General features: G+C 38.9%; 2 protein-coding genes across 2 annotated transcripts in view; both read left to right on the top strand.

Moving 5' to 3' along the window:
- RADX (RPA1 related single stranded DNA binding protein, X-linked) overlaps window positions 1-19,124 on the top strand; it is a 30,322-nt gene extending 11,198 nt beyond the window's left edge. The window contains exons 9-15 of the mRNA XM_076347251.1: window positions 373-533; window positions 1,038-1,249; window positions 2,409-2,477; window positions 7,794-7,873; window positions 13,258-13,551; window positions 14,866-15,048; window positions 15,960-19,124. Coding sequence (XP_076203366.1) covers window positions 373-533; window positions 1,038-1,249; window positions 2,409-2,477; window positions 7,794-7,873; window positions 13,258-13,551; window positions 14,866-15,048; window positions 15,960-16,105 — 1,145 coding nt within the window. The 3' untranslated portion in view covers window positions 16,106-19,124. The remainder of the gene's footprint in view (window positions 1-372; window positions 534-1,037; window positions 1,250-2,408; window positions 2,478-7,793; window positions 7,874-13,257; window positions 13,552-14,865; window positions 15,049-15,959) is intronic.
- A 1,176-nt stretch (window positions 19,125-20,300) lies between these two features.
- RNF128 (ring finger protein 128) overlaps window positions 20,301-25,562 on the top strand; it is a 39,765-nt gene continuing 34,503 nt past the window's right edge. The window contains exon 1 of the mRNA XM_076347249.1: window positions 20,301-20,706. Coding sequence (XP_076203364.1) covers window positions 20,301-20,706 — 406 coding nt within the window. The remainder of the gene's footprint in view (window positions 20,707-25,562) is intronic.

The raw sequence follows: 25,562 nt of genomic DNA, 5'->3' as shown, positions 1-25,562 counted from the left end.
TCCTCATCTTACAGAAAGTATCGTGGCACCGTTAGCTGCAGGAGAACTGTAGCAGCTTACATGAGCTACAGATCTGCCCAGAAGTTTTACTCTGAATATTCAGTTACACTGAAGAATACAGTGAATTAGAAATTTCACCTGAAACAGAAATTGTGTTATCTGATAAAGCATACTAAAAGATGCTTGTGAGCTAGAAAGGTTTATCCTTTAAATTTTTTTCCATGTGATGTGAACAATGAAAAGATTTAAAATTCTTCAAAAATGTAATTTTAAATCAATTTAATATTTAATAAGTTTCTTTTGAGTCTTGCGTTCAGACATTTTGATATTGTATTTCTTTAAAACTTGTTTATGGAAATTTCTTTTTTGCAGTTGAATCGGTTTTGAAAGCCATAGGTGAAACAGGGAAAGAGATTGAAGACTTGCACTACAGAGAACACAAGCGCATTGCTGTTCAGGGAATAATTAGTGCCATAAGATACATCAGCTGTAGCAATGCAGCTGAAGAAGCCTCAGGAGTGGAACTTGTTCAGGTACAGTGTTTGAGAATTAATGCTATAGCACTGAAGCAACTATGATCGTAATTAGAATGGAGAATGTTGCATTTGAGTTCAGAAACTAGTTACATTGTCTCTTGATTAACTTCATTTGCTATTTTGAGACCAAAATTTTTGAAAGTCATAATTTAGAACTTTTTAAAAAGCAATGATTCGGTGCTTTTCTGAAAGTGTTGTGACAGTCCTTCGTAAAACTACATAACTGTTTAGAAGTTACTAGTTTGACTGACTGAATAACCTAATGTAAATTAGAAGGTGGGAGAGGCAACTACTGCAACATGCTTACTGTCACTTTCTAGACAGAATTTATCTTATTACTATGATTAGAAGATAATTTCTGCTAGATAATAATGTAACTTTCAGAAGGTAGGGTAAATTGTTCTGTTCCTTTAAAAGTTATTTTAAAACTTGCGGGTTTTTGAGTTGGAATCAATAGCTTTAAGTGCTTTGAAATTCTTAAACGATTAACTGTTGTTGCAGAAAGATACTTCTCAGTCTCTTGAAAGTTCTGCTATGTCCAAAGAAGATGGTGTTCACAAGGGAAAAAACACCAACCTTCAAAATAAAGAAGTTAAGTCTTTTCTGGGATCACATAGCACTCCTGGGGAACAACATCAGCACCAAGCTCTACCGCCAAAAAAGAGTTCAGTCAAGAGAAAGATACCGCACAGATTAAATACAGATGCAGAACAGTAAGCTCTCTTCATAAATATGTAGTGGATCTTCTAAAAAGTGTTTACAGAAATTAGTTCAGAGCCCAGGCCATAGAAAATATATAAGGAAAGCTTTAAAAGCATATATAGTTTAATCTTTAAAAGGTAGTTAGGTATTTTTCCTAGCATCAGGTGATGACAGTTATACTGTTCAGGCTAATGGAGCATTGATTAAAACAGGTGTCTGGTTTGCAATCCTCTCTTCTGATTAATATTTATGCTACTTTGTTGTTAATCTCACAGATTTGAACTCAAAGCAGTTAATACTTGAACCATATATAGGTTAGTGACATAGCCGTGGAACAAGCAACAGTTACAGTGGTGTGAGGAAATAAGATTTCTTCACTGAAAATGCAGAATCAGGATCTGATAAACCTGTTCCTTAATTTCAAAGATACCTTATTTTTTTTTCTTTCTGGTTAATGGAATGTACTGCATGTAGCTGTAACTTGCTGTCAGAAAGGCAAGTAGTGGTCATGTGCTAACCTAAAGGCTTGAAATAACTTGTAGTACTATGGCTCTGCTTGTGATGGGATTTCATGAAATTGTATTGCATCTAGTCAGACACAGACAAAGGATATCAGTCTGATATAAGGAAATGGAGTAAGACAAAATAATTTGTCTGATACAACAGTATTAGGTTCAAGAGTAAAATACCTGTTTGTATAAGATTGCCCCTTATTGCAATGTTTGTGCAAAATCTAATGTACCCATACTTAATATTAAAAGCCTGGTGTATACATTGACAGATATAATGTTCCAAAAATCTAGCCAGTCATGTCTTTTTTTCGTATTGGATTTCTCATGCTGTAAAGGGTATATTTTTCTTCTCGACTTCTCACGTCCAAAAGTCATAATGTGGGAAGAGGGTGGGTATTCAGAATATTTTGAGGGAAAATGAGATGAAATAGAATTAGGATTGAATGAAAACTTAAGACTAAGAAAACCCTGGTGAATAGAAGTTCTGTCTTGGCAGTGTTATGGCAAACTTGTTAGTGGATTTCCGTTCCGTAAGGAAAATTCCAACATTTGAGTGTCTTAGGTTCGTCTGCCTGAAAGAAAAACATGCATGTTCTTTGCTTTGTGTATTTCCATTTAACTAAATACTGTAAAATAATGATGAATTTTCTACTTTAAGGGGAAGTGCATCTGTTATTCCTGTACCGTCTTACCCTTATTTCACACGGTCTGCAAGAAGAAAATTTGGGTAAGTCATGTGAAGTTAAAATTATGTTAAATAATTGCAATGATGAAACAAAGATATTTGAAGTGAAACTTTTACAGGTCAAGAATCTTTATGGAAATGAAATGAAAGAACAGATCAGGGTAGAATTTAATATTTTCTATTCACTTTCTCTGCACTGATTCTAGTTCAAATATATTGGATTATTTTATTCTGAAACATAATTTTGAATGTGTTATTAAACATATTTTTATATTGTTACTAGTGCTACTTAGGGACTGTATAGTAACAGGGGTCCATCATGGTAAGCAGAGTAATATATGTAGTCTTTGCTTCAGAGAGATTACAGTTTAAGTAGGAAATTCAAAGGCAGGAGGGAGGGATGTTTGATTAGCAAGCAGAGTGAACAAGGTAATAGCATTAATGGATTTGCTAGTGGTGGTTGAGCTATACATCATCCTTGGTGCTACAGAAGTGTAAGTATAGTTGTCCCTGAGAAGCCACTTGGCTCCTTCCACTACCTGATGCTCAGTCTTTATTGAACTCAGTTTGCATCTAGAGAAGGATTTTTTTTAAGAAAATCCAGGTAGGAATTTCAAATCCAGGGCCCTGACAAGTCTAGAACCTAATGAAGTAGCTACAAACGGGAAATTATTAAGAAAACTGAATGAGTGTTTTTATTTGCTAGTCTGGGGTAAAAAGCTACTTTCCTTCGAGGATTTTTTTTAAGGGCCATAAATTCTTGTCATTTGTTCCAGGCACAGCTCAGGTAACTTGAATGTTTGAACTCTTTGGTGTCAGTAACTTCAGATGTTTGGGTTTTTTGGCAGCAGTGATTTGGGCTTGTGTCATGAGTATGTATACCCCTCAGTTGCCGCCTTAGTTTACTTTTAGCACCTCTTCCCTCCCCGCTAAAACAAAGAATCGTGGTGCTAAGGATATAGCAATAATAGTAATGATGGAGTTGATCATAAATTGTTGACCATTCTGCCAGTATTACTGCCCTACAAGCATGCCTATTTTCTTGAAAAACATTTCTTGGAAGCTAATTTGCAAAAGCTTTTTCTGTGGGATAAACAAGGCTCTTTTGAGCCCACGTCTCTTGTTTCCTCTGGTCCACTTGGTAGATACTGTATTTTCTAGGGGAGATGGTTGCCTGGCTCTGCAGCCCATTCATTAAAAGCATGACACTTGGCTTTAAGGTCACATCTCTGCAGGTGGTGCAGGAGTTTGCAGGGACTTGTGGCACAAATCCATAGGAAAATCAGGAGGTTTTTTGGAATGTGAGGACTCCTGTTTTCTTTTGCTTGCTGAGAAATGTTCCATTTTTTCTTGGGGGTGGAGGGTGGGAAGAATGTTTTCTCCCCATTTCTTAAAAGTGAAGCAAAAAGTTAAGGCATGTTTACTTTGTTCTCTGCTTTTCTCAATCTGCTACTCTCCTCGCTACCTGTGTGTCCACTCTATGCCATTAGTGCTAGAACCCCAACTAAAGGAGGAGAAAGTCTGTGTTGGATTATGGAAAGCTGTTTCACTCTATATAATTAAAAGGTAACTTGTGTATTTCTGTAATTAACTATGAAGTTGTGCAGAATTCTCCAAATTGCAGAAGAAAAATAGAAAGTTAGCCTGACTTACCTTAAAATTGCATTGGTTTCTGTTCTGTTGCTTAGAAGTAGCAGAATGTCAGCTCTCACTGAAATATTTTAATACATTGATGAAATAACAACAGTAGAGATATATTTTTGAAGTACATATTCTAGCTTAGATTATTTTGCATCAAGTATTTTGTGCAGTTTTTCAGCATGTGGTTGCATTTTATAAGTTTTTTTGTTTTTAAATTGTAAAAGCTTATTTTAAGGCTCTTTATTGACAGCCTCAGTTCCTACATTTCTGAGGTAACTTATTTATCTGATTATTAAGGGTTTCAGAAAGAACAAGGTAAGAGGAAACTGGTTAATTTGATATTATTGTTGATATTTATATCCTTGCTAGTAGAGATATTCAACAGAAATGTACTTTTAAGCATTTAATATACCCTAAAGTAGTTTAATTTATAGCTTATTGTGAATGGGGAAAGATCAGGAATTTCAGAAAGGCTTATTTTTATGTGGAAGTGGAAAAAAATCACAATAGTTTTCTTAGCATTTTAATCTTTGTAAGTTTAGCACTGCAGTTACCATGGAGTTGCTGGTGCACTACATGCTCACACTTTACACTGCTTGAAAGTTGTTTGTATGCTTCTATCCTTGCAGTTTCACTTCTAAATGTTTATGTAACTTAGACCCTTTTCTCCTTTTTCCCTCCCCTCTGATGAGAGCTAAGGAATGGGGATTCTATAATATGGGGAAATTCAGCTTGAGGTTTGCATGACTGAAAGTTTCCCAGAATTTGATGTTTCCTTCAGACCCCTTTTTCACATAAATCAGAATTTTTCAGGGAGAAATTGATAGACATCAACAGTCAATTTGTGTAGACTTGTCAAATTATTGTAGAAGGCTGTTTGGTTTCTCTGTTACTTGCCGTGGTAGATGCGTATACCAAAATGGTGTCATGACGGTTAAGTTAATTTCAAACCAGTCTATAAAATAAGGCTTCTACCAGTTATATCAGTGAGTGGGGTGTTTTGTTTTGTTGTTTTGAGGCACTCTAATCCCTTGCATCATTTGGACATAGCTACAAGTTGTAACTATTTTCTTTCTTAATTTTTTTTTATCCCATTTAGTCCCAGCGTTTAGGAAATAGGTGTGAAGCACAAGACATGCTTATTTTCTCAATATTTTCTAAAAGTATTCATCTGCCATCTATTTTGATTAATGTTATTTTCGTTGACAATACTTTAAAGTAAAATGACTGAAAAGGTGAATGCCAGTGCATCTGGAAACACAGAATAAAGGCTTTTTTGCAAGTGGCATCTGTGGAAAGGGGAGTCTGCAGGATGCAGGCTGGGAATAGCAAATTTGGCATGGCACAAGTTCTCATAAAGCTGGCATGGGCAAAAGAGGAATGTGGGTGTTTTGGTGTACAACAGCTACAGCATATTGCAGTAAATGGAAGGATTTGGGTTCTGTCAGGTGGCATGCAGACATACTGGCTGGCAAAGAGGCATATAAACTGTGTGTATAGACAAGTTGGTTTCCCTTATGAACCTAGCTCAAGTTACTCTGTACACGCATCCAGCACAAAGCAGTCCTGTAGGAATAACATGTCAGGCAGGTAGGAGAAATCATCCCAGCTGCAGGTCAGTGAAAGAAGTTGGGAAAAATTGTGACAAGTTATTTTCATATTTTTCAGAGGCTCTACTAGCTCTAAATCAGAGCCTATTCACCTCCAAAACTAGACAATTTTAAAAGAAAAAGAAACCATTTCCATAATATCAACTTGTCGGCAGTGTGACTTGGTTTAATCCTCTGCTTTAACGAAGAAGGAGGTTGGCATGTATCTAACTTGACACGCTGATTTCTGAGCAAGCCTTTCCAAACATCGTGCTAGATTTTCATGTCTCTTGTTGGGAAGTCCGAGTCTCCAAAGTGAGAATTAGTTTTGTGGGCATTAATTATTAATTAGACTACTTTTGTTAATACTTTTGAACATATCATCTAACGGCTTGAAAATGTATTAATATAGCTGGTATGTAGATGTTCAATTTATTGTTATGTATACACAGTAATTACTTTCCATGATGGTTCTTGTAAAAGAAATTAATTCTTCATAAGGTACTATTTTCATGGAAACATTCTTTTATCTAGAAATAATACCATAGGAAGCACAATGTAATTACTGAATTACAATTTTAGAAAGAGACAAACTTTCCTGCTACCTTTCATCAGAAAACATATAAAAATACCACTGCATAAACATCTTGCATGTATCTTTCTGAAGTTGCCCTGGACCTCAAAATTTGAAAAATACTACAAAGTCACATAGAAACACATACAAATTTTCCTTTACCAAACGTTTTCAACACAACTCTGCTCAGAAGCTAGGGTGGGTGGTGGGAAGCAAGTAGGGTCATGCTGTTTTAAAGTTCTCTATGTGGCAGCTTTTTTTTGTTTACAAAATTACGTGGCTGAAACCTCAGTTGCACAGCTTGTGCTGCTTAAGTGAGGATTCTTTTGTGCCTGGAGCTGGAGATCACAAGAAGGTCACTCCAGTACTTAGCCCACACCATGATGATAGTGCATTTCATAAAACGTACTTTCATACTCAAAACCCACAATGTATTGCCTTTTATCTTTTCACTAGATTTTAGATATTTTCCATTTGTTATGAAACATTGACATGAAATTTTCAAGATACATCCTAGTATGAAATGGGAAAAATTGGAAAAAAAAAACAACTGTAAATCCTTATGACTGAAATACAGAATGTCCCGCTAAACAGCATGTTCGTCTTTTGTTCCTTTTTCACTGTCTGTATATTGTCCCTGTGTATTTGCAGTTACAATATTTTATTACTAACTACTTTGGTAGTCTGGAATTTTAATGGTACCTTAGCAAAGTCTTGCCTATGTCTCAGTTATTTGTGATGCAAGATAATCAAGATAGTCTTTTTTCCTAAGTTTATTCAGACATCACGGTGAGTTTATAGTAAGAGGAATGGAGCAAGGAAGAAAGGAATAAATGGGCCTAAGAGCTAATTTTACCATGTTGTGGCTGCAGAGTATCTGTTACATTTTTCTCCTGCATAATTTGCTAGGGAATTCATTAGAGATTATTAGTGAATAGTTGCTTACCATTAATTCAAAATGTCATGGTTAAAAATGAAAGTATAACAAAAATCTAGTTTGCTTGATTGAACTGATTGTTACAACAGGGTAGTATGTCCAAAGGAAAATATATATTTGGAATTTCTCTATCATTTTGGATTCTGGAGTGATGACGCAGCTCCATTCATGCTTTGTTTTTGACTGCTGAATAGTGCTGATATGAAAGTGCAGCAGGATGCTGTGCAGCCTTTTTTTAGAATCAAGTCATAAACCTGTTGGCCATCTATGATGTTCAGCTTTTAGTGTCACACATGCTATTTTCAGTAGGTGCCCAGTAGAGGGCAACAAACACTGTTTTTTGAGTGTAAAATACTTTCCTAGCTACTTCATAAAGCAAAGAAATATGGCAGTTCTTGTCCTAAGCTCTTCAAAACTGATTTACTGAGCATAGTAGGTCTCCTTATGTCAAGGTGCTATATTCCAAGTCTCGTGGTACGAAACCAGGTACTAGTGCTCACTCATTCGAGCTTGTATCATTTATCACTAGAAATCTGTCAAGGTTTGAACTTCTGCTGCATAGTGTTTGAGGTTAAATAGGTTTTAAATGTATATACACTATAACTTTCTTTTTATAGCTTGGATGAATTTCAACGTGAAGATTTTGTGCAAGATAAAAATGGACAGGCTGTATCAGACAGTTTACAGTACTGCACAGGTACGTTGCAAATAGTTGTTACATTAACCTTAGGAGGTTTAAGCCTACTTCTCTTCAGGTCCAAAACAGGCAACAAAGATATCCTTATAACCCTTGTTTGTCAAGACAGCTCTTCTGTACATCTGGCTGCATCAACCTCTAGAGAGCCACTGTAGCAATGTATTGTTAATGTCATTCTGCTCAGTCATGTCCCTGATGTGTTCTAAAGGGTGGCTGGAAGGACAGTGTTGGGCTGTTTCCCAGTATGGGGACTAAATTCTCAGTGTTGCTTTATACAAGTTTTAAGTTAGTTTTGTACCTCAGAAGCACTTAGTAGCGTAAGACCTCACATTTTCTGTTGGCAGTTTTCTTGCTATAGTGATCTGCATGTGATAAAATTGTCCCACTCCGGGAAGGTAGCCCCAAAACTATATGAGTACCTAATTAAAAAGACAAATACAAGACGTGGGAGGAAAAGGGTGAAACATACAAGCCAGTAATAAGAATGATGTTTGGTTTAGGGATTTTTCTAAGTTAATATTATTAATTTTTTCTTTCTTCCTCTGCAATTGAAAAAAAAACTCGTGTTCCATGCAGTTAGTTTCCTGATACCTATTTTTGGATGAAGGAAGAAGTCTAATTTGTCAGTTGTCATTATGTGCAGCTTGCTGTGGTTTTTTTCATGCAAGTATTTTGACATGTTTTCCTCTTTTCAAAGCTAACTGAATATACTCTGAGTCATGTAATTTTGTCTAAAAGTTTGTCTACTACTAGCATCTGTCCCAACATTAACATCTGCCAATTTACTTCTATGTACAGCTATATTATGTGTAATGTTGTCCATCCTTTTATTTTTGCAAAGCAGCAGTTCATCTTAATTTAGTAATGACCTCGATAGGTTTTCTTTGTAGCCTATTGATGATGATCTACTCCATTGTGCTGCTTAAAGCAATAGAAATTACAGTGAATTTTCCCAAATGTTTAATATATTTAGAGACTGAACTGATGAGGAAACTTTCAAACTGGAGAAAAATTTGTACAGGTAACTGTTTAAAGTGAAGTTTTATTCCAGAGAAAGAGCAGCTTCAGGTACTATGTAGAGATCTGTTCTTCAAAAGTAAGAAAACATATCCGTAAGCAAGTTTGATAATTAATTACTTTATTGGTTGTTAGTCTTCGGTGAAATTTCTTGTTGCATTTAAAAAGAAGAAATCAAATTGAGTGTTCTCACCTGAAATTATTTTACAGGAATTTCTGGTAGCTGTAGTGTTTATTGTGCTATGCTGTTACTCTCTCTAGAATTGTGATATCATGTAGATCTCGTGAAATGAATGCATGTATGCGGTTTCAATCAGTTGGTTTAAAAGGTCGGTTTCCAAAAAAAAAAAAAAAAAGATGTGAAGACGTACAGTGAAATACATGCCTCATTTTTTAACTAGTAAAGAAATCTTGCATTAGATACTTACATTTAGATACTTATATCTAAAATACAGATATATTTAGATACTTTTATTCTTAAATTAAAATATCATTTGCACTGCTATTTCCTCACTGCATGTGAAACCCTATTTAACTTCAGTTGGCTGATATTTTGAGTGTAGTCCAAAATAAATGAATCAGTCTCTCATCTAATGTAAGTATGCAATAATTATGTGAATATGTTAGTAAATGTACCTACTAAACATATGCACATATTTTTCTCACGTAACGGCACTCCTACTGGCAATATTATTAGTCTTATAATAAATACTAATTGTTTAGCTCATGCTAGCTTTATCTAAATAACAGCAGGTTTATATTTTGCTTAACAAGCCTACTAATCATAGTGTCTGTATCAAAGTGAACACTTTTCTATGCTGTGTTCCTTCAGATTTTGAACATACCTTTTTTTTTGCTGTGTTCTGAGATTGTATGTCAATTACTTACGTATCATATAGTTATTTTTCCATTTACTGATATGCAGGTCATAGGTACCATATAAAATCGTAGAATCATAGAATAGTTTGGGTTGGAAGGGACCCTAAAGGTCATCTAGTCCAACCCCCCTGCCATGGGCAGGGACATCTTCCACTAGATCAGGTTGCTCAGAGCCCCGTCCAGCCTGACCTCGAATGTTTCCAGGGATGGGGCATCCACCACCTCTCTGGGCAACCTGTGCCAGTGCTTCACCACCCTCAGCGTAAAAAATTTCTTCCTTAGATCTAGTCTAAATCTAGCCCCCTTTAGTTTAAAGCCATTCCCCCTTGTCCTATCGCTACAGGCCCTGCTAAAAAGTTTGTCCCCATCTTTTTTATAAGCCCCCTTTAAGTACTGACAGGCTGCAATAAGGTCTCCCTGGAGCCTTCTCTTCTCCAGGCTGAACAACCCCAACTCTCTCAGCCTTTCTTCATAGGAGAGGTGTTCCATCCCCCTGATCATTTTCGTGGCCCTCTTCTGGATCTGCTCCAACAGGTCCATGTCTTTCTTATGCTGAGGGCTCCAGAGCTGGACGCAGTACTGCAGGTGGGGTCTCACCAGAGCAGAGTAGAGGGGCAGAATCCCCTCCCTCGACCTGCTGGCCACGCTTCTTTGGGTGCAGCCCAGGATACAATTGGCCTTCTGGGCTGCGAGAGCACATTGCTGGCTCATGTCCAGCTTTTCATCCACCAGTACCCCCAAGTCCTTCTGGGTGGGGCTGCTCTCAATCCCTTCATCCCCCAGCCTGTATTGATACCGGGGGTTGCCCCGACCCAGGTGCAGGACCTTGCACTTGTCCTTGTTAAACCTCATGAGGTTCACACGGGCCCACTTCTCAAGCTTGTCCAGGTCCCTCTGGATGGCATCCCGTCCCTCTGGCGTGTCGACCGCACCACTCAGCTTGGTGTCACCTGCACACTTGCTGAGGGTGCACTTGATCCCACTGTCTATGTCATTGATGAAGATATTAAACAGTACCGGTCCCAATGCAGACCCCTGCGGGACGCCACTCGTCACCAACCTCCATCTGGACATTGAGCCGTTGACCACTACCCTCTGGATGTGACCATCTAACCAATTCCTCACCCACCGGACAGTCCACCCATCAAATCCATGTCTCTCCAGTTTAGAGAGAAGGATGTTGTGGGGGACTGTGTCAAAGGCCTTACAGAGGTCCAGATAGACAACATCTGTAGCCCTTCCCATGTCCACTGATATAGTCACCCCATCATAGAAGGCCACTAGGTTGGTCAGGCAGGACTTGCCCTTGGTGAAGCCGTGCTGGCTGTCTCGAATCACCTCCCCGTCCTCCATGTGCCTTAGCATAGCTTCCATGCTATGCTAAGCATGGGGGTGGAATGGAAAAGTGTTACTCTAAGCTTCATAACCTTGTTACCATGGTCCCAGGTAGAGCTTTTTTTTTTAAAATACCAGCAAGGGAAACTGCCCTTAGCTGCCTTTAGAAGCCGTTTATGGGAACGTGAAATTTCCACCCCCTCCCTTTATAACTATGTATTAGTGGTGCTGACACTTCTGTCTCTTAGCAGCTCTGTATCATAGCAGCCTGCATCAAAGTAACACTTTTTGGGTAGTCATTAGGTAGATGTACAAAAAGAGCTGATAGAGATATCCAAAACAAAATAAATTATTAAAGTATATTTTTAAATGTTGAAATATCTGGGGGAGGGGGCAGTGTTGAGATAAGCTTCACTCACTGGAGTTTAATTTACTCCAGGTACTATTTTTTGCAAGAGGTGCAAAGGAGGAGTAAAAGATTGTAGTCTGTGCTGTAAGATAACATGAAATGTAACTGTAAAGCAGAAATGCACTGACTCAGATTTACTAACAAAAGTGTTTGCAAGAAAGAAACTTTACAGTAACAGTGTAGGCTGATGACCAAATTAAATTCTAATTTTTTACAAGAAAAAAACATCTGCTGTATACTGTAATTATACAGTAGATTTAAAAAAAAAATCCTTCTGCTAACTGCACTCAAAATAGGGTTCATCTCAATTGCTTTTTGTGGGAAATCATGTGTTTAAATGTTCACCATAGCCATTTTTTATATTTTTGATTGGTTTAAAGAAGAAGGTAGTCTTTGCTGCCAGGAGGCTCTCTGCAGCTGGAGGAGTTCACACATTTGCTGTATTTTTCTTCTAAAGTGCGGTCAGATTGTTAAAGATTTCAGCATCTTATTGTTTAAATAACCAGTGGTGGCTGTTTCTGCTGTGCTGTCCTAATTACACATCTGTTTATGCTAGGTTAATAATGAGTGCACAAGTAGGACACAAATTACAGCACCAATGATATATAGAGGGAGAAAAGTAAAGTTGTGATTGAAGCTTTAGAAGGAGAAAGGGTTTTTTAATGCCACTATTTATATTCTGAAACTTTTTGTACTTGATTTGCCTAATGTATAATAGTAAGTCTTCATGCTTGTACACAATACTGTAATTCTCCAAGTAAAATGGTGAGAAAAAATGTTTCTTCGTGTAGCAGCTTTCATGTGTCCCTTTACCTTATATAATGAATTCCTGTTCCGTGAGAAAAATACTGCAGACTGCTTTATGCAATCCAGAGCACACTTTCAATTTCAGCATTAGTGTCAATTTTCTTTAAATTCAGCATCCTTTGTTGTCTGATTCAATGCAGTAAGACTCTTATTTCCCTTGTTTGAATGTTCTTGCATATGTTGCATCAAGTTTGTCTGTGCACATTCTGGTTTCTTCGTTTTTGAATGTCCTGATACTCCTTCACAGCAATTATGACACTAAAAAGAAGTAAAGTAAAAAAGCATATGTTCACAGAGAAATGTTGGGGTGGATAATATACCCAGTTCAGAAGGCTACTTAATGAGAAGTTGTTTCACAGGAGATGGAGGAGATACAAGGCTGTACTGGGAATATTTTGAAATGAGCTTTCTGATAAGCTCAAAAGGTGGAGTTTAACACTTGCCTTCAAAATTGGAAGTGATGGTTATATAAGCTTTTACCATTAACTATCTTCCAGTTACATGTAATAGGAAAGAAGAATGGAGCTATCATTGACTGTATAGCAAGAAATTTTAAATGTAGCGTAGTCCTCAGTGTAAGCATATAGTTATTGTGCAAGGGGCGGAAAAGTTTACCTTCACTTGTAGCCATTTTAAACTTATTTTCATGGTTTCTGGCTGTTCATTAAATAAGTTAATGTGCTTTCCAAAAACAAGCCACGATACTGCTCTTCATGTGGTGAAATAAGTCTTTTTACTACAAGTCTAGCCTCTAAGGTTACCAGTTTACTGACGTTCCAACCCTAGTTTAATTCATTGTGTTGTATGTTTTGAACATTCTGCCGTGTCTTCATAATTTAAATTTTCTAATGAAAATGAAAATATTTCTCATCTAGCAGAGAAGTGATACGATTCTATGAGCATATAAGCAACTAAATATTTTCTGTGTTTATAATAGACCGAGAAGGAATGAGTGATATACCTGAAACTGAAGAGGCTGGAAGAAGTTGTGATTCATGGCAGAGTGACCTCTGGGCACAAGTGAAAGACAAGTTAATGAAATATTTGCATCACAGCACAATTTTCCCAGAAAGCATCCCACGTAAATTCGATTATGTGCACAAAGACTTACTTATGCAACAGTACAACCTTCATGCAGCAGTGCACCAGCCAAAAGAAACCAGAACAGATAAAAATATCAATGAGTTTAAAAGTGCTAGTGGCCTTGGGTATTATGAAGTGACAGTTCTGGGTAAGTATTTGGTAGCTCAGCTTCTAAAAAAGGTTAAGCAAGAGCAGTACAAGATCTTAGCTCTTTGCTGCGTTAACTTGAGAATGTCTTGAAGGTTCGTCAGAAACTGAATGGTTTTCTCTAAATTAATCAGTTGATTCTGAGTATTTCTTGAAGTTTAAAAAATTGATTGACATTTTAGATTTTTGTTAGTCGTGATTTAGGATAATTTTTTACCAGAAAGCTGTAATTCTCATTAAAAATACCTTTAAATGAAATGATGGAATATCTTGTTTCTAGTATCACTTTTCATATAATTGCAATTTTCTGTATAAGTTTATGTGTATCGTTTGAAGAATGTGTGTAGTCCTTAAGCTATTGATTGTTACAATTAGAGGTAGGTCCTGTTCACTAGTTCAACCAGTCTGACACAATCAGGTAAATTATTCAATTGCACTTGATTGTCAGCTGACTTTTCGGCCGGAGAGGTATTAATCAGAAACAGGTTAGTGTTCTTAAAGGGAAAAGGACAACTATAAATGCTTCCTTTGAGCCTTATTCTCATTGAGTTGTTTTTTTGAATACTGTTGCTCCTGAAGTGCCTTTCTTCCATGCTAGAAAATGAAGGGCTGTATTTTAGCCGTGCTCATCAACTGCTCTCTGCTGCTTCTGGTTAGCACAAAGCGTCAGTTGATTGATCTTTATTTGTTAAAATATAAATATGCAAGTTGATGTGTATCTGTTTGTTAGCATTACTGTGGGATATTAATCTGTTTGATTTTGTTTTCCCATTAAAAGGAGAAGAAAATTGCCTAGCTTAACGATGCTCGTGTTAAGTTCCTATAATTTAAGTTTCCATTATTCACTAAGGGAGATTTAGCAGAGAAGGTGTTTGAATATTTACAGTCATTAGAATGCCGGGACTTATAATATTCAAGACGAAAGTAGCACAAGTACTGCACTGCATACTGCATAGATACACTGGTTGTAAAATTAATTTCTCTGCCCTTGTAGCAGCTATAAAGTTAAAAAAGAGTGTGAAATGGCTTCCAATGTTGGTTTAATATTTTCTGAGCTAACAGCACTGTTAGCCTTAAATCATAGTATGTTATAACATCATATCAATTTGAATGTGCTTATGTATAAATATATATACATATATATAATGAAATATATTTTTAGACATCAGTTATTAATGGACAAAGAGCAAGTAAATAGAAGTCAGCGTTCAGCCTGCAATAGTTTGTTTTTTTCCAAAAAGAAGAAATGATGCATGAAGTTGCTAGTAGGCTGAAGATGAAGTTTTCTGCTAACTTAAATATTTTTTTTCAACAGGTATAAACCACGATGTAGCAATAGATGTTGCATTTCTTCCACTGTTTTGTCCTGAAGATCCCCACTTATTTCAACTAGAAGACATTCAAAATGATACTTTATTGTCCTGTATGAGTTGCATCTCTGCCTGCCAGCAGAAGGCCACTAGCAATGGCAGGCTTCGTGACATGTTTCCACTTTCAAGTGAGACTCGCTTTCCCTGACGTTACGCATTTATCATTTCTTGTTTTATCTTTCGATGCAAGAATTAATCCTCTATAGAAATCTCTGTTCTAGGTCAGACATTGTTCACCTCTTCAGTGAAAGATACTTGAATTCTATGTGACCACCTTTGGGAAATTGATGTAATACTGAACTTTCAAGGCAGTTTTTACTGGAGCTGTTCTCATACTCTGAAGATAGTATTTTAATATCCAAATCACAAACTCCTAAGTGACCTAGACAGTATTTGCAGTTATTTGTTGATGCAAAATTCTACTGACATAGAAGTCAGTACGTGTGGCTGAGCATGCGAATATTTGGCTTGATCTGCTTTGAAATAGAGTGGAATAACTGTCAATCAGTCAATCCATTTCACTGATGTCACTTTGAACAGCTGCTTTAACGCAACCTACAGTGCCTATAAACTGAAGTATTTGCCTGCTATTGAATTATTTTCCTTCAGATTATGCTTCTAATTACTGGCACCTCACAACAAATATGGTGAACACTGTTGATGTGTATCATACTGCAAAGTGCTATATAAGCATCCTGTTTTCCTGCGTGTTTATATAGACAGACCTGATTTTAGTTAAATACATCTTTACTTTTCCTTGAATAATACTATGAAATCTGAGAATCACTAATGGTTAAGTAACGCATATTTCAGCTTTTCCATATCTAAGTTCTGAAGCTGTCATTTCTAGTGATTGAATTTACTAATAAAATTCTACCAAAAAAAAAAAATAATCCCAGTAGGCCAGCATTTAATAGTTAGAGTGAGGTTTTTCACTGTAAGAAGGTTGAACATATACACATTATTGCATCAAAAACAATGTCAATTCAGTATACCTTCTTACTGTACGCATATTAAAACACCTTTTCTTAACTTCTAGATGAAGTTGTAAAAGCAGCGATGGATCTAGACGGCAAACATGTTGTCTGCATCTTGGACATCTGTCACTTGGGTGATGATAAGGTGGAAGTCTTTCTGAGCAAAATCTACAAGACAGTGGGACCTGGTGTGCTGGATCCAGTGTAATTTAATAACTTATTTTTCAAATTTATATTGTTCAAAAAGAGGGAAATAAAATTGTTGTAACTTGAATACGCCCTCTACACATTGCACTTTTCCAGAACTAGCAGACAACAAACATAAAATTATGATTCTTTGAGCAATTGTAATGGCCACCCATGCAACTGAGAAGGACAATTGTTGCTTTTATTTTTCAGCAGTCTTGAAACAGATTACACAAAATGTCTTGGTCACTTATGTTCAGGAAGGATGAATAGACAATACAGCGAGCTTATCTTTTGATAGGATACCAAGGAGTATAAGTATGATTGTCATCTCTCTTTCTCTGCCTGTGTACATACATACACAGGAACTGTATGAGTATGAGGAAATCAGGGTGAGAACTGAGAAGAGAGGCAGGCTTTCCCAATAATTAAAGGCAATGTTTGCAAAAGAATTAACTGGCTGTGATATAAATTTAGGCTGGAAATTAGAATAATTTTTAGGATTAGAGCTGTTATGTTGTATAGTGATCTTTTAGTGGGAGGTACTAGGGGCAGTCTAACTGCTCGTTAGGCTTGAAGCTTGCTGTGTTTGTGAAAGGGATTAAATACCATGGTGCCTTTAGCACTGGGGACTGGACTCAGTGATCCAAGAAGCCACTTTCAGTTCTTTTTGCCTGGGCAAGGTCAACTGTTGTGGTTTTATATGTCTGCTTTTGTATATACAGCGTTAGGTAGTGAATGTAGCACTCAAAGGTTTTTAACATATTTTATTTATTAATAAAAAAATAATGAAATATTTTTAAAAAGAAACTTTGTTAGTGGAACTTGCTTCTAGCTTTGCAAGAGAAAAACTGTCTTTGAGGAGCGCTTAGCATGGCAGGATACACAGTTTGCCACACCATTAGTTTTTTTTCTGTTGATCACCAGTCTCCTCCTTTTTAGTAATAGCTGCATTCTGAATACATGAAGGAGCTCAGCAGCTGCGAGAAGCTGCTACTTCCACAAGAGCAAGAGACTCTCAAATTCTGTCAAATTTTTGCCTGTATACTAAGTAGCAGCTGGCTCCTGCTGAGTTCAGAACCAAGTCACACTTTTTCCTCCCATGTCAAACAGCCTCAAATCATTTACACAACTGGATCCTTAGGAAATTATTCTCAAGCAGGAGCTAAAACACATTGCTATTTGACAACTTGTCCATGTGAAATGCTGGTCTCGGCTCAATTCTTTGAGAAGAAATAATTGCATTATGGAAACTTGCCAATTAAATTGTACCATTATTGACCAAAGCCCACAGAGTTAATTTATAGGAACAGATTTATTCTTTTGTGGAAAACTTCTAGGCACGTTTTAGCAGCCTGTTGGTAATTGGGGAGTGTATCTTTCAACTAGTAGCTCACTCGTCTGCCCTGGGGACGGCAGACTTTGTCTTCAAGTACTTAAATTCTGTACCCTAACTTCAGTTAATGGTAATTGAAGGAGAAACGTTAACTGTCGTTATTATAGTACAAGTTCATAGGCAACTTCAGATAAAAAGTAAAAGCCTTAACATTCTAAAGAAATTGCCGAAATTATTCTGTCTCTCTAGACTGGTTTACAGTTTAAAAATGTATTAATGGGAAAAGTTTAACTTAAATTGCACAAGTAAAAGCTAATTAAATGTGACTATGTATTGTATGTTTATATTTTGTACGGATCATATAGTATTAGTTCTAGAGCAATGTTTGTCAACCCATGCCTTTCAGAGTACCTTGTAACCTTGCCACAGAAGGCAAAGTGAAAACATACCAACCCGAGAAGAGCACGGTGTTGCTTTCAATGTGTTGTTTGTGTAATTTTGTTGCTTATGGGTATGTGAAGACTAGAGGCCATTGCTCTAGAGTGAGACGTATTAGCACCAGCACTTCGTGTACCAAACTGAGCCATGCTGACTGTGTCAGCCAGTAATTTTTATTTAGATATACTTCAGGTCGAAGTCTAATTTTAATGAAACCATTATTTCTAAAAGCAATTTTTAAATTATCTTTGTACAAAAGGACTGATGTGGCTAACGCTGTCACAGAGCCACTCTGTTGTAGTCAGTTCTGGCCACTCCATCCATCCCATGTAACAGAAATGCAGCAAAGGCTGTTTGCCGCATTGCACTGCTTGCTACACTTTAAACATATAGCATTAATCATTTCATCCTTCATGTTAGGACTTCCTAACTCTAAAAGAAATATCGGAATGGTGTGTAATATGTATAATACGTGCTTGAGACTTTAAAGTGTATGATTCTATTTTACAGAAATGTTGTCTGAAATTTTTCATGGCAAAAGATGGGAGGGAGAGATACTTACTCCTGCAGAATGAAGTGCCAATGTTAGAAGCATAGGCGCTCTGTGTGTAGCTAGAGACTGTTCAATGCCTGTAGTAGTCTTGGAATTCCAATACTGCGGGTCGTTCTGCAGAGGCACTTACCCCATCCCCGTGAGTTCCACCAAACTTAATATGCCAACTTCAGTTGCTGAAGTGTTGCAGTATTAATATATGGTTCCACCACTCCGTCTCCCTCCTCCCTGCCAAACCAGCACTGTAGCACTGGCACGGAGATCCTCTCTGCAAAGAAACTATTTGCTGTTTTATGTCACTTGGTGTTTATTGACACAAGTATAAAACCAAAGTATATTTGATCCCGAGTCTGTCAAAACATGGTAATTTTGCCATGTTAAACCAAGATACAAAATCTTTACTCCTGCAAAATGTCATAGGAATCATCTTTCTTGCTGCTGTGTGTTGCCACTGCTGAGAGTAAAATACTATCAGATCACATTCCCTAACTGTAGAATTCATACTCAGCCAAAGAATTGTACTCTAAAATCTTGCATTTGCATGTTTGTTATGTTTTCAGTGTTAATTTCAAAGAAAACCAGAAGAATGGTACTTTTGAGTGTATAAAGCTTGCTAAGTCATAGATCTTAGAGGTAAGATCAGTTTTGAATTAATGTGATGTAGAGATAGTGCAACACTGAAAACTGAAGAATATAAATAAATGAATTAATATATGTAAACGTCTGGGATTATTTCTTTCAATTTCGTTCCATTTTCTTTTCACTTCTGAAAGCTGTTTCAGTTTTCCAAGAATCTTCTCCACAGTCATGTTTACTCTTTTAAAGAATCTTTACAGGAGAACTAGGTCAAGCTTCCATCAAAATACATGCTGCCAATTGCAGCTTCTCTTGGCTTTCAACGCTGTGTGCAGCACAACTTTTGCAGAAAAACAGGAAAAAGGTCTTGATGACTTTACAACTTGTCCTTTATTTTCATTACGGACTACAGAGTTCTGACATCAGTAAGGTTTTCAATTTTTCTGTTCTATTATAAGAAAACAAGAGTTGATACTAGTAATTGTTACGGAATACAACAGTGACTGAATTCAGAGAAAGAATCTGTAGATCCTACATCCAGAAATGGAGAGTCGTGTGATAATCATTCGAACATCTCAATGTAAATCTTGAAGGTGAGCTAGCGTGTGAAAATGGGCTGAAAGAGGTAGTTTGCTTCTGTGATCAGTTTAGGTAATTCTACATCTCTTGCGTTGGTCTAAATCAATGTTAAAATCAGTTCGTTATAAACACCAGAACAATCTGGACCTGACAGAGTAGATGACTGAAAGAATCCAAAAGGAGAAATGCGGGGAATGACTTGGTTATCTTAGTCTGTAAGATGGGTACATTTTTTTAATATTTCCCTCCCTCCGCTTTTGACCTTTTTAACACGGTCGTTACATCACAGATTGCATTGTGGAGTGAGAACCCTGAGCTTACATCACTGAATGGAAGATTAGCTGGTCCTCTGAAGTGACATTCAGGTTGAAATAGGAGCAGGGGGCTTGAGCAATCTCTCAGGAAGCATCATCAAAGCTGGAATTTGTGCAGTAATGGGAGAGGAGGAGGGGGAGAACGACGCTTTGTGAAAAAGGAGCAGGTTAGGGCCGAAGGTTACTTGCAGGTCCTTTCGTCTGCATCTCTGCCGTCACAACAGGCAGGCGTGTCACTTGTGTCCCGTCCCAGCCCCCACTCCAGAGAAGCTCACTGACACCTCGAGGACTTACCTGGGTGGTGTCAAGTTCCTGTTGGAACTGAAATTTCAAACTCATCGGCAGGCTGTGGGCTAGCAACAACCACCACCAGCCGAAAACATCTGTAGACGTCTACGTTTTGTGCTTATATGAACGAGCAATGAAGCAAGTGGATAAGTTCATTTTTTTCTGCCTCCTGGTGGTTGTTAGTATTTTATTCAAGACTACAGAGGCACTTCCTGTGAGTGCCTCTGTAAGTTTATTCTATTTCAACAGCACTAGCAACAGGTCTGTGTCCGAGCAGTGCGAATGTGGCCTGTATGGATTAAATTCTCCTCTGCTTAGCGCTCGGGGGCTTGTGGGCATTCCTAAATCTGCTAATCTTCAAGCCTGCGATGCAAATACCCGGTTCACCATCACAAAACCACCGTGGATAGCACTGATTGAAAGAGGCAATTGCAGTTTTGCTGAAAAAATTAAGGTGGCAGCCAGAAGGGGTGCAAGAGCAGCTGTGATCTACAATGCGCTGGACAAAGGCAACGACACCGTCCTGATGTCGCATCTCGGTGAGTATCACAGCGTGAAGCGCTGAAACCTGATCGTTTCTCTGAAATTTGGTCCAGGACAGCACAGCCGGGCTATAAGGAAGCAGTTGTGTTTGTGGGTGATTGTTGCTTTAATCAAGAAATTCAAGGGGGGAAAAAAAAATTCTGCAATTTGAGTCTTGACTTCAGTGCTTAGTAAGAAATACTCTGCTGTTACGTTCAGAGCTTGGTACAGTGTAGCCAAACTGGTGAGTCTTTGAGGTTAGTACCTTTTTTTACTTGTACAGCACACAAATTATTTTAGACACTGATGTAGAGAACCCATAGTGTCTGCTTTGAAGGCACTGCTTCATTTTTTGAGGTTAGAGGACACCAATGAACCTACAAGTGTCTGCAGCATAGGTATATGCTTTGCAGATTGCAAGCCAGATCTTGCTTGCTTTTTTTTTTTCCTAAATGGTTCTAATCCTTTCCGATTAGTGGCTGACCTCAGCCTCTTCTGGGATTCCCTAATTCCTTAACGAAAGGTTAGACAAAATGCTTGTAATCGCCCATTCCGGCCCTAATAGCTATGGATCTGTCATTAGGGAAGGGCTGAGAAGCTAACTGTGATGGCGCATTGCTTGGCTTTTATTTCTGTGTGTTCCTCTAGGTCAACCTGTCTAATAAGCATTTTAGTACAAAGCATACGTAGACGTAGCTAACTCCGTGAAGGAATCATGAACAAGGTATTGCACAACACAATAAAAAATGTGCTGTATGGCACTGAAAGTGCAGTGGCTTGTTGTACTACGCAGCCAGCTTTGACTCTCTGGATATCATGATAGAGCTAGCGTTTGCGAACGGAGCTTAAATGTTTTACTGGAAATGTGTAGCCAGCGAACAAAAGCTTTTGTTCCACCTCTGGAGAAGGTGATTTAAACTTCAGTGGCCGGCATGTCAAGATTCAGATTAACTTGCCTTTTTTATTTGGTTTTGGAGCGTGCCAGCTCATACTAACACTGGATGAATAAAGAAAGAATTGGACTGGCTTTATGTAGCTGCAAAATCGGTGCCAGCTGCGTTTCTTGCGAGCGGTGGCGGGAGCGGGGCGGCCCGTTCCCCCGGAGGTCGGCGGAGGAGAATGGGATGGAACCTTGTTTAGAGACGCTGGGTAACTGGGATGTCACAAACCCGACAGTTAGACTAGACTCCAGAAATAAGATAATTATTTAGGATAGGCCCTGAAAGCAGACCCTAATTTTTCAGATTTTTTTCTCTAAACTAAAAAGTTTTTTTAAATCTTGAAAGCAATAGATATACCATCCGAGAGCGTATTTCATGAGACGTGAAGTCCCATCTTTCTTAATTTCATTCATTTCCCAAAGACAAATTTTGTGATTTTTTTGTGATCACAAAACTTGTGATTTTTATAGGACTATTTCCTACAGTCGTCCTATAGGACTGAAGTGGATATCGCAATCTATTTTGGTGGCAAAGAGGGTCTATAAACCAGGGCAGTAGGCACGTGTGTTAAACACGGTGAGGGCAAAATACTTCAGTGAGATGAGCTCTTCGTCTAATCAGTATAGGAGAAGCATCTTCCCTCTGTATTTGTTTCCTTTGGTGCAAAGCGTGGAGCCGTAAGTTCTTTAGGTAAAACAGAAAAAGCCTGGGAGAGGGGTGGTCATTGCAGCACAGCGCTCAGAGCAAGAGAGTGCCTGGAGATGATTTATTTTTTTACGGTAGAGTTGTTCACGGGGCTGGGGAAGGAAATCTCCTATTTGGCTGGAATCTGCCAATGGTGGCATCGCCCAGAGAGATCTGAGGAGACTTGGCCATTAATCCTCTCTGCTATTTGGGCAGGGGACCTTTGGAGATGAGACGCCCCGTCGGCAGAGCAGCGAGAGAAAAATCTGCCCTGCTGCTGCCAGCAATCTGCGAGCTCCTGATTAAACAAGGAGCTGCAGCCTCGGGGGTTATCGGCCGGCTCTCGGTTGGGGCCAGCCCTGACATCCTCAGTCATCTGTACTGCTCTGCTACTGTGCAGGGCTATAGGAATCCCATCACCTTGGTTATTTATTAGGCCCTGGGGCCTCGGCCACAATTTCCCGCCATCCTCCTCCCTTCCTGCTGACTTTAACGCAAAATCAATAGAGCTTTCTAGCCAACCTTATTTTCTGTTACAACAGTACGATATTATGTATGTATTTCACGTCGTAAAACACTCACTCAGTCTTACAGCAATGAAATAGTTTGTTCTGGGCAAAGTCCAGGTGTGCAGGAAACATTGGTAATTTAAAGCTGCTGGGAATGAACAGAGAGAAAAAACTCCCCTCTTGGTGAGTCCTTCCTCATCCTCTATCGCAGTTCCTTTTACTGTCACCAGTTTTACCTGTTGCTGGGTATTGCTTTGTTGTTACACACACAGACATAAGATAAAACTGATACATTAATAGTTTTTGCTATGGAAAATTTTAGAGGTCAAGATAATAGTAACAACGGTCGGATTCCTCCCCGACGACACAAATCACTGGTAGGAAAATGCTCTACTTTAATCTGAAAGATTTTCTGTAGGTGTTTGTGTCTTATTTGCATGAAGTAAGATTGATCCAATGGTACAGAGACTAAGCTTTTGCTAGAAGAAAAATGCCTCTTTTTAGTAGTTCCAGCACTTACTTGATTTTCTCTGGAAAGGAAATGGAATGTGCATCTGTAACAACATTTTGCCAGCACCGCTCCTTGAAACTTAAATGGAAATTCCAGGAATTATCAAGTTTTTGAAACATAGCCAAATTTAAACAAGGTATTTTGGGGCTCCTTTTTTAGTAACGAATACCAGACCACAGACGGTAGCAGAATAACCGCGCTCTGCGAAGTCACAAAGCAGCTGGTTTGGGCCCATGCTTTGTGGGCCCGTAGAGGGCCCGTAGAGGGCTGTATCCTCTTGTCACTACGATTTTTTTCCTTTTTTCCTGTTCATTTACAAGAGAAAATAGAAGACTGGAGATAGGAGTATATAAAAAAAAAATAAATTAAAACACCATCTTTGCTGCCATTTGGATATTGGTCCCATATAGCAGCTAAGCTAAAGCATCAAGTGTGTTCTGAGAGGTTTTCTCCACGGGATTTGCTAAGACCCAGTGAAAGAGTGCTCTCTCACTGGCCGAAGCTCCAAGACTCGCGAAGAACAGTACCCTGGCAGAACTGTTGTACAACAGGAGCAAGCAGATGTCTCAGTTTGCCTGTACAATAGAAATAATGGGCAATCCTGACAATAACTGAAAAAAACTGTTGTGGATTTGCATTTCCTCCCAACTTGTTTCCAGGATGTTCTGCAGCCTCAAAGTCTAACTGTTGTTATCTCAGAAGTATTTTGAGATAGCATCTTCTTAGCTGTTGGTGCAATACCTGTTATAAACTCGTGGGCTAAATGCCTGACAATGGAGTTTGGTTTTATCTTTTGTTTTGAAAGCTGGTGTAAAATCTTGCTCAGGTTCCCCATCTTAACTCTCTAAAATATCATTGCTTATTTGATCTTCAGAGTCACTGCTGTTTCACAACACGTTTTGAGTCATCGCCTCTGTTTACTATAGAAAAAGCCGGGCGCTCTGTCCTAGCTTTGAACAGCCTGTGGGACCTGCATGTGAAAACAAACGAACTGCCAAGAATGTCCATGCAAAGCAGATGCCGTGAACTTCCCTTTTCATTTATTCCTTGTGAAGTAAGTGGCTCTGCTAACAGCAGTCCAGATGCCTCCGTGAAGTCAATGTTCCCATAGCGCAGACTAAATTCCTCCATTTAAGTCCGAGAAAATTGTCTAAGCGGCTTCACGTCTTTGATGCAGTGAGAGGTGCGGATGCAGGGAGGGCAGCGGCAGGAAGGGTGAAGCACACAGCCCTTCATCAGTGGGAGCCGTCACTGCAAGGAGAGGCTGGGAGAGCTGGGGTGGGTCCGTCTGGAGAAGGCTTGAGGGGTTCTCATCCATGTGTACAAATTCCTGATGGGGCCAGGGAGGGTAAATATGATGGAGCGAGACTCCTCTCAGTGGTGCCCAATGAAAGAAATAGAGGCAATGGGCACAAACAAGCAATTACATAAGAAAAAACTTCCTCGCTGTGAGGGTGGCAGGTTGCCCAGAGAGGTTGTGCAGTCTCCATCCTTGGGGATACTCAAAACCCGACCAGACACTGCTCAGAGCCAGGTCGGACTGACCGATCTCCAGAGCAGACAGCCTTTTCCTTCCAGAAAAGCTCCCGAGCAGCCATAAAAATCCCTGCGGGCTGTGCTCACCTCTGCGGAGCGCAGGCTGCCAGACAGCTGCGTTCAGGTCTGGGATTTTCCAGGGCCCCCAGAACATGGAGCCTGCAAAGCCCAGGACCTCACCACGCTGGCATTTAGTACTGTTTCTTTAGCTTCCGAGGTAATCAATGGGATGAGCCCTGGGTTTACTTCAGGTGACTACATACTGTGACCTGCTTGTTCATCCATAAACTTGGTGGTGAACATAACATATACAGGGAGCCCAGACTCTGCTTCTGTGGAAAACCAGCAGAAGGTTTGTCCTGGGACCGCATGAAAGAAAGATGGAAAACATAATTTCATGAAATCGCAAGTGTCTTTGATGGGAGGAAGAGTGCACGTGAACTTGGGTCAGTGTATGAGCATCCATCCCTCCTGTACCTTCTGCCTCTGCTGACAGTGTGTTACCCATATTTGCTGGGGTAGTAGAGGGCTCGTGTAGCACTGTCACAACAATTGGTCCCGCTGTGGCAGAAATACAGAGAAACAACGTTTGCTTCCCTGGCACCGGGGACTCTTGCGCACATCTGGCTAGCCGAGGGAAAGCGTTCGGTGCCAGCGCACAGGGCGATCTGACACACTTTTTTTTTCCACGT

Source organism: Aptenodytes patagonicus, chromosome 9, assembly GCF_965638725.1.
Source record: "Aptenodytes patagonicus chromosome 9, bAptPat1.pri.cur, whole genome shotgun sequence".
Lineage (NCBI taxonomy): Eukaryota > Metazoa > Chordata > Aves > Sphenisciformes > Spheniscidae > Aptenodytes > Aptenodytes patagonicus.
This window is presented reverse-complemented; position numbering and strand designations above follow the sequence as displayed.